Genomic DNA, 13,052 nt, shown 5'->3' with positions numbered 1-13,052 from the left:
ATACCTCAAATCTCAGCATCACACAATATACTCATGTAACAAACCTGCACATACACACCCTGAACCTAAAAGTTGAAATTATTAAAAATGGCATAATAGTTCATTTTATGTGTATATATACCACATTATCTTGATCCAGTCATCTTTTAATGGACATTTGGATTGCTTCTACCTCTTAGCTATTGTAAATAATGCTGCTATGAACATAAGTGTGCAGAGATCTCTTTGAGATCCTGCATTGATTTCTTTTGGATATATACCCAAATGTGGGATTGCTGTATTATAAATTATTTTTAATTTTTTGAGGAACCTTCATACTTCTTGCCACAGTGGCTGCATTGTTTTATAATCCTACTCAAATTGCAAAGGTGTTCCATTTCTCCACATCCTCACAAACCCTTTTTTTTTTTCATTCTTTTGATAATACCCACCTAATCGCGGGTGAGCGTATTTCACTGTGGTTTTAATGTGCATTTCTCTTGCGATTATTGATCTTTTCATATTCTAGTTGGCCATTTGGAGAATTGTCTATTCAAGTTATTTACCAATTTTTAAATCAGGTTATTTGGTTTTTTGGTTGTTGAGTTGTAGAAGTTGTTTATATATTCTGGTTATTAACCCCTTTTCAGAAATACAATTCGTGAATATTTTCTCCTATTCCATATCTTTCCTTTTCTATCTGTTGATTATTGTTTTGATGAGAAGTTGTTTTAAATTGTGACATAGTCCTGTTTGTCTATTTTGCTTTTTTGTCTGTGCTTTGCTGTCATATCTAAGAAATCGTTGCCAAATTCAATATCCTGTAGCATTTACCCTATGTTATCTTTTGGGAGTTTTACAGTGTTAGGTCTTATGTTTAGGTCTTTAATTCATTTTGAGTTAATTTTTATATATGCTGTAAGGTAAGGGTCCAACTTCATTCATTTGCATGTCACTATCCTATTGTTTCAATACCATTTGTTGCAGAGATTATCCTTTTTCCATTGTATATTCTAGGCACCCTTGTCAAAGACCACTGGATCATTTACATGTGGGTTTATTCTGGACTCTGTTCTGTTTCATTGGTTTATATGCCTTTCTTATGGCCATAACATACTGTTTTGATTACTGTTGCTTTGTAATAATTTTGAAATCAGGAAGTGTGATGCCTCCAATCTTGTTTCCTTTCTCAGGATTGTTTTGGCTATTTGGGTTCCCTTGAGATTCCACATGAATTTCAGATTTTTTTGTCTGTAATACGTCTGTAAAATATGCCATGGCAATTTTGATAGGAATTGCATTAAATTCGTAGATCACTTTGGGTAATATGGACATTTTAACAATATTAAGTCTTCCAATCTATGAGCATGAGATATCTTTCTATTTGTGTGTATTTTCTTTAAGCAATATTTTGTAGTTTTTGGTGTCTGTTTTAAACCTCCTTGGTTAAACTTATTCTTATGTATTTTATCCTTTTGGGTGCTATAGTAAATGGGATTTTCTTAATTTTATTTTCAATGTATTCATTATTAATACATAGAAATGCAAGTGATTTTTATAAGTTGATTTTGTATGCTACAAATTTGCTGAAAGCATTTGTTAGTTTTAACTTTTTTTGTTTGTGGAATCTTTATAGAGTTTTCTCCATAAAAGATCATCAGTGAACAGAGATAATTTTACTTCTTTCTTTCCAATTTGTATGCATTTTATTTTATTTCTTTTTTATTTTATATTTTTTCCCAATTGCTCTGGCTGGGACTTTTAGTACTATGTTGAACAGCAGTAATAAGAATGGACATTCTTGCTTTCTTCCTGATCTTAGAGGAAAAGTTTCAGTCTTTCACCACTGACTATGACCTTAGCTGTGGGCTTTTCAAAATTTATTTTTATTATGTTAAGGTAGTTTCCTTTTATCCCTACTTTGTTGAGTGTTTTTGTCATGAAAGATTGTTGAACTTTGTCAAATGCTTTTAAAACAATTTTAATTTTATTTTAAATTGACATAAAGTTGTATGTATTTATTATGTACAACATGGTGTTCTGAGATGTATACATTGTGGAATTGCTAAATCTAGCTAATTAACATATGAATTACCTCACAAAGTTACCATTTTTTGTGGTAACAGCACTTATAATCTAGTATCAGAATTTTTCAAGAATACAATACATTGTTATTAACTAGTCACCATGTGTTACAATAGAGCTCTTAAAATTATTCATCATAGCTAACTGAAATTTTGTATCTTTTGACCAACACTTCCCATACACCACACCTCCACCATTGCAACAGCATCTAGTAACCACCAATCTACCCTCTACTTTATTAGATCAACTCGTTTAGATTCCACGTATAAGTGAGATCATGCAGTATTTCTTTTCTGTGCCTGGCTTATTTCACTTAACATAATGTCCTCTAGGCTCATTCATGTTGCTGCAAATGACAAGATTTCCTTTTTTTTTTTAATCACTGACTAGTGTATATATATACTATATTTTCTTTATTCATTTATCTGTTGATGGACACTTAGATTGATTTCATATCTTAGCTGTCAGGTTGGTGCAAAAATAATTGTGTTTTTTGCCACTGAAAGTAATATTTTGGATAATGCTGTAATAAACATGAGAGTGCAGCTATCCCTTTGACAAACTGACTTCCTCTTTTTGGATATATATCCAGTAGTTGAATTGCTTGATCATATGGTGATTCTATTTTTGTTTTTTTAAGGAAACTCCATACTGTTTTCTATAATGGCTACACAAATTTACATTCCTACCAATAGTTTGCAAGCGTTCCCTTTATCCACATGTTCATCAGCACTTGTTATCTTTTGTCTGTTAATAGCCATTCTAACAGGTGTAAGGTAATATCTCATTGTAGTTTTCATTTGCATTTTCTTGATGATAAGTGTTGAGGATTTTTTAATATATCTGTCAGCCATTTGTATATCTTCTTTTGATAATTGTCTATTCTGTTTCTTTGTTCATTTTGTATTTTTAAGACAGGGTTTCAGTATTTTTTGTTTGTTTGTTTTTGTTTTTGTTTTTTTTTTGCTGTGGCTGAGATGCAGTGGTGCAAGCACGGCTCACTGATGCCTTGCTCTGAGCTGAAGTGATCCTCCCACCTTAGCCTCCTGAGTAGCTGGGACTACAGGCACACACCACCACACCTAGCTAATTTTTTAATTTTGTAGAGATAAGATCTTACTCTTTTGCCCTGACTAGTCTTGAAAATCTAGACTCAAGTGATCCTCCCTCCTTGGCCCAAAAAGCTGGAATTATAGACTTGAGTCACTCTACACAGCCTCTTTGCCCATTTTTTTTTTTTTTTTTTTTTTTTTTTTTTTTTTGAGACGGAGTCTCGCTCTGTCGCCCAGGCTGGAGTGCAGTGGCGCGATCTCGGCTCACTGCAAGCTCCGCCTCCTGGGTTTACGCCATTCTCCTGCCTCAGCCTCCTGAGTAGCTGGGACTACAGGCGCCCGCCACCGCGCCCGGCTAATTTTTTGTATTTTTAGTAGAGACGGGGTTTCACTGTGGTCTCGATCTCCTGACCTTGTGATCCGCCCGCCTCGGCCTCCCAAAGTGCTGGGATTACAGGCGTGAGCCACCGCGCCCGGCCTCTTTGCCCATTTTTAATTCAGATTATTTGTTCTCTTCGTATTAAGTTTTTATGTTTCTTATACATTTTTAATATCAATCCTTTATTAGATGTGTACTTTGTGAATATTTTCTCCCTTTCCATAGGTTGTTTCTATATTCTGTTGATTGTTTCCTTTGCTGAGTAAAAGCCTTTTAGGTTAATATAGTCTCATTTTTCTTTTTTTTGTTTTCGTTTGCTGTGCTTTTGAGGTCTTAGCCAAAAGATCTTTGCCTATATTAATGTCCTGGAGTGTTTCTCATATGTTTTCTTCTAGAAGTTTTACCATTTTAGATCTTATGTTTAAGTCTTTAATCCATTTTGAGTTGGTTTTTGTATATGCTGAGAGATAGGGATCTAGTTTCATTCTTCTGTATAGGGATCTTCACTTTTCCAGCACCATCTATTAAAGAGGATATTCTTTTCACAGTATATGTTCTTGGAGTCTTTGATGAAAATCAGTTGGCTGTAAATCTATATTTATGTTTTGGTTCTCTATTCTCTTCCATTGGTCTATGTGGTTGTTTTTATAGCAGTACTGTGCTGTTTCGGTTAGTATAGCCTTGTAATTCAGGTAGTTGAGACTCCCAGCTTTGTTCTTTTGCTCACAATAACTTTGACTATTCAGATTCTTTTTTGGTTCCATATAAATTTTAGAATTGTTTTTTCAATTACTCTGAAAAATGTCATTGGTGAGCCTGGCGTGGTGGCTCACACCTGTAATCCCAGCACTTTGGGAAGCTGAGGTGGGTGAATCACCTGAGGTCAGAAGTTCAAAACCAGCCTGACTAAATGGTGAAACCCCATCTCTACTAAAAATACAAAAATTAGCCAGGTGTGGTGGCATGTGCCTGTAATCCCAGCTATTTGGGAGGCTGATACAAGAGAATCACTTGAATCCAGGAGGTGGAGGTTGCAGTGAGCTGAGATTGTGCTACTGCACTCCAGCCTGGGCGACAGAAAGAGACTCCAAATCAAAAAAAAAAGATAAGAAGAAGAAAAATGTCATTGGTATTTTTGATAGGAATTGCATTGAATCTGTAAATTGCTTTAGGTAGTATGGCTATTTTAACAATATTAATTCTGCCTGTTTATTAGCAGTGATATCTTTCAATTTGTTAGCATCCCTTTCAATACCTCTTATCAACATTTGTAATTTTCCTTGTAGAGACCATTTATGTCCTTTGTTAAATCCATTCTTAGGTGTTTTTTTTTTTTTTTTTTTTTTTTTTTTTTTTTTTTTTTTGTAAATGTTATAAATGTGATGTTTTCCTTATTTTTTTCAGATAGTTTGCTGTTATGGTTTTAAAATGCTGCTGATTTTTGTATGTTGCTTTTGTATCCTGCAAGTTGTTTATTAGTTCTCACAGTTTTTGGTGGCATCTCTGGGGTTTTCTACATATTAGATCATATCATCTGCCCATAGGGACAATTTAACCACTTTTTTCCAAATTGTAGGCCTTTTCTTAATTTCTCTTACCTAACACTTCCGGTCAGGACTTCTGGTATGTTGAATAGAAGAGGCAAGAATTAGCATCCTTCTCTTTTCTAGATATTAGAAAAAGTTTCAACTTTTTCTCATGAAGTGCTATATAAATTGGATGTTTGTCATGTATAGTGTCCATTTGGTTGAGGTATACCCCTTCTATACTTATTTTTTTGAGAATTTTCATTATAAAAATGTTGAATTATGTCAAATCCTTTTCTGCAGCTATTGAAATAATCATATGGCTTTTGTCCTTTATTCTGTTAATGGCATATATCATATTTATAGATTTGTTTATGATGAACTATACTTGAAACCCTGGGATGAACCACATTTTATCAGGGTAAATGTTCTTTTCATTGTGCTGTTGGATTTGGTTTGAGTGTTTTTTTGAGGATTTTTGCATCTATGTTCATCAAAGATATAGTCCTATAATTTTGTTTCCTTATAGCGTCCTTGTCCGGCCTTGGTATCAGGGTAAAAGTGACATTTTAAAATGAGTTTGAAAGAATTCTCTTCCTTCCAATTTTTTGGAATAATTTGAGAATTAGCATTAGTTCTTTAAAAAATATATGGTAGAATTCAGCAGCAGAGAAGCCATCCAGTCGTGGTCTTTGTTGGAAGACTTCATTACTGCTTTAACCTCATTACTTGTTATTGATCTGTTCAGGAGTCTCGTTCTTTCTTATTTGATTTTGATGTATTGCATGTGTCCAGGAATTTATTAATTTTCTCTAGATTTTCCAATTTTTGATGTATAGTTGTTCATAATAGTCTCTAAAAATCCTTTGTATTATTGTGTCATCAGTTGTAATGTCTTTTTTGTTTCTGATTTTATTTATTTGGTTCTTGTCTTGTTTTTTAGTCTAGAGAATGATTTGTCAATATTGCTTAATTTTTCAAAAAATTAAAAAAATCAATTTTGAAATGTCCATGTAATGTAGTACCATGCAGGTATTCAAGATAATTAGGTATATATTTTTGTGATGCTATGTTGCAACGTTCATTGAGTGAAGAAAGGAAGTTACAGAATAACATATTCAGTATAATATCATTTGTTTACAAAAAATGAAGACAAGAAAGGAAATATTGCTTATGTATGCTTGTATATGTATTCTTTATGGAGGGATACAAAATAAATTGTTAATAATGATTTTAAAAACAAAACTGACTTTACATTTCCTATTTAGTATTTTTTAGTCTCTATTTTAATTTTGCTTATCTTTTCAAAAAACTAATTTTAATTTTGTTGATCTTTTGTATTATATATTTAATTTCAATTTTATTTATTTCTCCTCTTATCTTTATTATTTTTATCCTTCTAGTAGTTTTGGATTTGTTTTGTTCTTGCTTTTCTAATTCCTTGAGATACATTATTAAGATGTTTTTAAAAAGTTTTCTACTTTTTTGATACAGAAATTTAGTATTATAAACTTCCCTCTTATCTGCGTTTCCTATATCCCATAGGAATGTTGTATTTATATTTTTATTTGTTTCAAAAAGTTTAAATGGCACATTGGCTATACAGGAGCATGTTGTTTAATTTCCATGTATTTGTGGTTTCTAAAGGTCTTCTTGTTATTGATTTTTAGTTTTATTCCCTTGAGGCCAGAAAAACTGCTTAACATGATTTAATTTTTGTAAACTTGTTGAGACTTTTGGCCTTACATATAGTCTATCCTGGAGAATGTTTTATGTGCTGATGAGAGGAGTGTGTATTCTGCCCGAAGTGAATGAAATGTTCTATAAATGTCTGTTAGGTCCATTTGTTCTATAGAGGAGTTCAAAGCTAGGGTTTCTTTGTTGATTTTCTGTCCAGATGGCCTTTCGAATAATGAGAGTGCAATGTTGAAGTCCCTTTCTATTATTATATTAAGGCCTATCTCCCCCTTTAGATCTATCAATATTTGCTTCATGTGTCTGGGTGCTTCATCGTTGGGGGCATATATATTTATAATTGTTATAGTGTCTTGATGAATTCATCCTTTTATCATTATATAATGATCTTTGTCTCTTTTCTACAGTTTCTGACTTAGACTCTATTTTATCTCATATAAATATAGCTACTTCTCTTTGATTTTGGTATACATTTGCATAGAATATCTTTTCCCATCCCTTTAAGTCTGTGTGTGACATTCCAGGTGTATGTTTTTTGCAGGCAGTGTTTCTTTAGTTTTTTTTTTTTTTTTTTTCTGGTTGTTTTGAATATTCTTTGTTACTTTATTCTTCTTTTTGTTGTTTATTTTTGTGGTTTGGTGTGTTTCTGTATTGATAAAGTTTGATTCTTTTCTTTTTCTCATTTGTGTATCTACTATAGCAGTGAGTTTTACACCTTCAGTTGTTTTCCTTATGGTAATTATCATCCTTTTTTCCCTAGATACAAGATTTCTTCTAGCTAGCTCAAAGGCCTTTTGAAACAAAAGACCAGAGATTCTCTCACACAAGAGTAAGAAAGTGGAGTTTATTTTAAGACTATGTATTATAAGAACTAGAAATATATTTGAGTTCTGAAGCATCTTTAAAGTCCAGTTAGTCTTTTATAGCCAAGTTGGCAGGGCTAATTTTTTCACTAAGATAAAAGGGAGAGGTATTGCGGATAAGCTGTAGAATGCTTCAAGATTTATCCAGTACAGATTTATATGGAAGCTAGCCAGGTGTCTTTAGCACTTTTACAAGATTGTGTCAAACAGTTTCTTATTTATTTTAGGGTAGCTTAAAACTTGTTTCAGCTTCTATTTTTTGCATTATTGAAACATTCTATCATCAGTGCACTTCACAACAGACTCTCTTTTACAGTCCCTTAATATGTTTTGTAACTAAATGAAATATAGAATTAACTGGACATGAGGGAGATAGTTTATGATTAAGAAGAAGTGCCATTACCAAAATTTGTAATTTTATTTAGTGTAATTATTTATAGAAAATGGACTATTATCTTGGGATTTGGTGTTAACTATTCAAATTATGATATGCACAGAGACTTAAAATTATTGTAAATACAACAAGTTATCTAATTTAGTAGAGTTAATCAGCTATTGCACAAAGTCCTTAGTCATTTTTGTAAAAATCATAGCTGAGTATAATAATCAAAGATAGAAATTATTTTCATGGTATCCATCCACATTCATTCTGTAACGATGCTGTGGGTTGTAAAAATCCTGACAAAAGGGCTGTATTTTGTGTACTTTCAAGTGACTTTTTGTGGCAAAGTGTTTACTTGTATAATTTAAAAGCAAGTTCAGGTTTAAAAACAAGTACATTTGGATATGTATATGTGAAAATCAATTTTTCACCTTAGGATTTTAGAACTAGGTTCAATGACTATGTATTCTTTCAATGCTCAATGGCTTCTATTTTGTATGTATATTTACCTTTACATGCCTGCCTAACAAATCTTAAAAATCAAGGCTATTACAGTGTGTTAGGTTTTAATATTCTGTATAGTCATATGAATTGCTTTCAACTAGTTTTAGCAACAAAAATAGCATTTTACGTTTTCATTCGGTGCCTTCACATCCTCCCAATAATACACTTTTTTTCCTTCTCTACCTCTTCTGAAATGGGTCTACTTTTTGCCAACTAAACAATAAAGAACATGTTTTAAGTATTGTTTTCCTTCACCTCAACTTTGGCCCAGACTGTTTTCTCAACTCTGATTATTATTCATGAATTTGTTCATGGGTTTGTTCTTACTTTTGAATTTTCCTCAGCTTTCTTTTGCTATTCTCTTTAATATGTGCCATTAACACATATATGTAAATACTTAAATTCTTCAGAAAAAATAAAATTGTGTTTTCTGCCTACTTTGTTAACAGTCTCTTAATATTCCCTGCCAGACACTGTGGCCATGGTAGGTTTTTAAAAACCTGTGGGAATGAATGACACCTGGTAAGCAGGTGTTCTCTGAGCTGATTTTCCACTGTGCCCATTGTTGATACCCTTGCTTTATGACCTGGTTTCTGACCTCAGATATTGGCTACTTTCTAAGACTCTGCTTAACTTTGGTGCCAGTGTGTCCCTTGATCTGACTTTCTTCTTAAATTTTTGCTATCTTGAACGGGGTTTTGTGGATAACCCCTTTCTTGTTTTTGAACTCTAATAAATTAAACTCCCCATAGCTAAATGATGACATATCCCTAACCTGGAGCTTTTACCAAGCAGCAGTTCTTTTTGGATCTCTCCTATTGAGGACTCTCTTTTTTCCCCAGGGCAGTCATTATGATTAATTCACAGGATCACAGGAGAGGACCTTTTAAGTCCATTTAGGTACATTCTGGAATGTAAGACTATACTGTGGAATAGTGGGATAAAATGTGTAAAATGCTCTCACAGGCATGCTTTATCTGTGAGGACCTGAGAGCAGAAAAGCTTTGGTAATTAATTTGATAGGTTCTGGGATGGGTATTGGACTTTGGTGGTGATAAGTGAAGAGATTGTTATTTGAATGTGAAGAGAGCTGTATGTGCTTTTCCATCTCTGAGCAGGGAGTGTAAAATCTATTTAGAGATGTAGCCATCAGCCAAAAGTGAGAAGTCTCTTAAAACAAGCAAAAAAGGCACTGCTAATAATTTTGATTCCTGCACCAAGTGCTCTATAAAAGTCATGCTAAAAATGCCACTCTTAGCAAATTGTATTTCACTATAATTTAGAGCATGTTACAACTTCTTCAAGTGATAAAGCTAGAGAACAAAGTGTTTGAGAATGTTTAATACGGGGATTTACATTTGAGTTAACTAAGCTAAAAAAAAATCCCCATAGAATTGAAATTATTGATAACTTATGTGATTACCATGGAGGCTTATTGGGATTCAGCATGAGAATACTACTTCCTAAGATGCAAAGAAATGTACATTATTGACATTAGATAAATCCATATAGAAGATATGTGGATCCTACTGGCCCTTAAATATTTACTTTTTAAAAAGTTACTGTTCTGTCCATTCTTGAGGTGGAGACGGCTGCGGCTATGGTGGTGATGCTGCGAGGGGGTCTCCTGTCCCAGGCGGGCCAGCTGCCTGCCCTCCAGACTGTCTGCTATGGCTCCAAGGCTGTTACCTGTCACCATCGTGTGATGCATTTTCGGCAACAGAAGCTGATTGCTGTGACTGAATATATCCCCCAGACACCAGCCGTCAACCCAACACATCTGCCATCTCCTCCCGGCCCCCAACAGGAGGCATCACTGGTAGCCCTAGAACTTACCACAGAGGGAGAAAGGTTGCCAGGAGAAGTGACAGCTGATGTACCCTTGGTTATTGCTTTCCAATTTCAGGAGACGGGCCTCATCAGGCTTCTCCACCGGGAGGTAGCAGCAGTTTCCCAGGACAACCAAATGATAACTGTTTGCCAGAAGGTGGCTCCGAGCGCAGAGGACAAGCTTCTTATGCGACACCAGCTGTGGAAACGCAAGATCCTGATGAAGGTCTTCCCCAACCAGGTACCGAAGCCCTTCCTGGAGGATTCCAAGTGCCAAAATCTGCTGCCCCTTTCTGTGGGGCACAACGTGCTGCTGGTCAGTGAAGAACCCAGGGTCAAGGAGATGGTCCGGATCTTAAGGACTGTGTCATTCCTGCCGCTGCTAGGTCGCTGCATCAGTGACACCATCCTCAGCAGGCAGGGCATTATCAACTACTCCAATCTCCCCAGCCTGCCCCTGGCACGGGGGGAGCTTGTAGTAGGCCTCATCCGCCTCACCGCCCAGACCCACTCCCTGCTCCAGCACCAGCCCCTGCAGCTGACCACCCTGTTGAACCAGTACCTCAGACAGCAACGCAAGAAGGATTCTGTTTTGTCAGTCAATGGGAAGCCAGATCATCCTGACCCTGTTCCGGACTCTTACCCAGCCTGTTTAGCCAGCCCTGCCCATAAATACACTGTCTGATTGGCTGTGCTGTCCACCATGGGAGATGCGGAAGAACTTGGGGTGGGGGAGTGCGTTTGTCACTGGGCTTTACTAACACTGGACAATATCACTCCCACACTGGGGGAGTCATATTATCAGGTATAGGGTCACTTGGAGATGCAGAGGATTCCATTTCAAATGGAGGCTGTCAGTCACTGGTTTTGTCCTTAGTTTTCCTAACTCGGGACCCAATAGGAGCAAAGGTCCAAGGCAGAGAGGCTGAAAAGATAAAGGCTATTACCCCCTGCCTCCTTGGTCACTGCCCCTTGCTGCAAGGGCTTCTGAGCCCACTCCCTTGGGGCACAAACTGCCACTGCCACTGCCACAGTAGCTCAACCAAGCAGTCGTGCTGAGGATAGTACCTGGTGAGAGCCTGCTGTGTGCCAGGCTTTGTGCTGAGCGCTGTACCTGCGTTAGTTCCTTTATTCCTGACCACGTTGTACCCATTTCACAGAGAAGAAGCAGAGAAGTAGCTTGCACAAGGTCATGCAGTTAGTAAGTGGCAGAACAGGGACTTAAACCAGGCCCTCTCTGCTCTGAAGACCGCATCCTGAATGTCTACACTAGAGCTTCCTCATCAGGTTACCCAGAAGTGGGTCCCATCCACCATCCAGGTGTGCTCAGATGTTAGTTCTCCACCCTCGGGGTGTGCCATGCTATGGAAAGTTTGGGAGCACTGCTTTATGATAAAACAAAATGCATTCTACTTTCTCTATTTTGTGGTTTACATGGTTGTCCTTCCTGTATATTTATTCTCAGGGACTTCTCTGTCTTCTGACTTTCCTCACTCTCACTTCCCATCCTAGGAAAATCCTCTTCCCCTATACCTGTTCCCACAAATGGCATCCCTTGCATGCTTGCCCTGTGAAAGGCAGCTGACAGCTGTGCCCACTAGCTAACATTTCTCTGGTGGTTCTGAACCAAAGGGCTGGGGGGAAACTAGGATTCTCAGTTAATGGGGGATTCTGAGGGCTCTAGAGTAGGAGGCCTCATACAAGTCTCCTGAACCAGAAATTCCTAACAAAGGAGATTGGATGCTTAACTCAGAAAACAAACAAACAAACAAACAAAAAACCAAACAACAACAACAACAACAACAACAAAGTTACTTGTTTGACACTTGAAACAAGTTATGTCTAAAAGAGCAAATAAGGTATAAACTCTTAATTGGGGGTTATATTTCAGTGTAAGATGTGTATATTAAAGTTTCTTGTTGTGTAGACTAACTTTTTATTAATTGACCACTGTCCACAAATCATAGCAAACAGCTGCTTGCCACAGAAATGGAACTACTGCAAATTCTGGAAATGTCGCCACCTTGAGAAGATTGTTCATTGGAGGATATTAAATTGTAGGTTTACTTACAACACCTGGGAATGTTTCATCATTAGAAAATACCTAACTTAAAGTAAATTAAATTAATTCATACTCTGTTTAGTTCCAAAGAGTGTAAAGTCAGCATTGATGTAACTTTTCTGTAACTTCAAGGTTGCCTAAGGAGACAAGTGCATCCATCGTGGAGCCATCTCTGTGCCATCTGCTGACGTTTACGAGTAATCACCAGAATCATTCACATTTCTGTAAGCAATATTCTTCTACACTGGGAAAGAAGTCCAGGCTGCACTTAGCCAACTTCTTGGCAGTTGTGAAAAACGTAGTAATCAGAGTAGTTGTCAGGCACCTTGATTGAACGTCTCCTTGTGACTATTTTGCATATGCACATTATGCTCAGTGATTATCATTTGGGAGGAAAGGTTAAGGCGAATAAGTTAGCATTTAGACTATTGATTAAAAAGAAAGAGAAGATTATTGCGGGAAGTCAGGGACCCCGAATGGAGGGACTGGCTGAAGCCATGGCAGAAGAACATAAATTGTGAAGATTTCATGGCTTCTGTCAGGGTGGATTTCCCTGATAGAAGATCTTGCCAATGAATCAAAGAAAGAGTTTATCTAATTAACTTGCTGTTTTGCCCTGTACCTCAGACTGTAGTCAGCACACACACTGCCACAAAGACAGAACAGCATGGAGGAGGTCTTTTTTTTTGGTCCCT

At 36.3% G+C, this 13,052-nt stretch overlaps 1 protein-coding gene across 2 annotated transcripts in view; it reads left to right on the top strand.

The window, feature by feature from the left end:
* LOC105500034 (large ribosomal subunit protein uL10m-like) overlaps positions 1-12,368 on the top strand; it is a 44,417-nt gene extending 32,049 nt beyond the window's left edge. Inside the window, exons 1-2 of one of the 2 annotated variants that reach the window (XM_071098558.1) lie at positions 7,412-9,365; positions 10,048-12,368. In XM_071098558.1, coding sequence (XP_070954659.1) covers positions 10,066-10,980 — 915 coding nt within the window. In that variant the 5' untranslated portion in view covers positions 7,412-9,365; positions 10,048-10,065 and the 3' untranslated portion in view covers positions 10,981-12,368. Of the gene's footprint in view, positions 1-7,411; positions 9,366-10,047 lie in introns of those variants that run through there. The other variant, XM_071098559.1, reaches the window with a different exon arrangement.
* Positions 12,369-13,052: the final 684 nt, after the last annotated feature.

This window comes from Macaca nemestrina, chromosome 6 (assembly GCF_043159975.1).
Source record: "Macaca nemestrina isolate mMacNem1 chromosome 6, mMacNem.hap1, whole genome shotgun sequence".
Lineage (NCBI taxonomy): Eukaryota > Metazoa > Chordata > Mammalia > Primates > Cercopithecidae > Macaca > Macaca nemestrina.
Note: the sequence above shows the minus strand (reverse complement) of the source record. Positions and strands in the feature narration are given on the sequence as shown.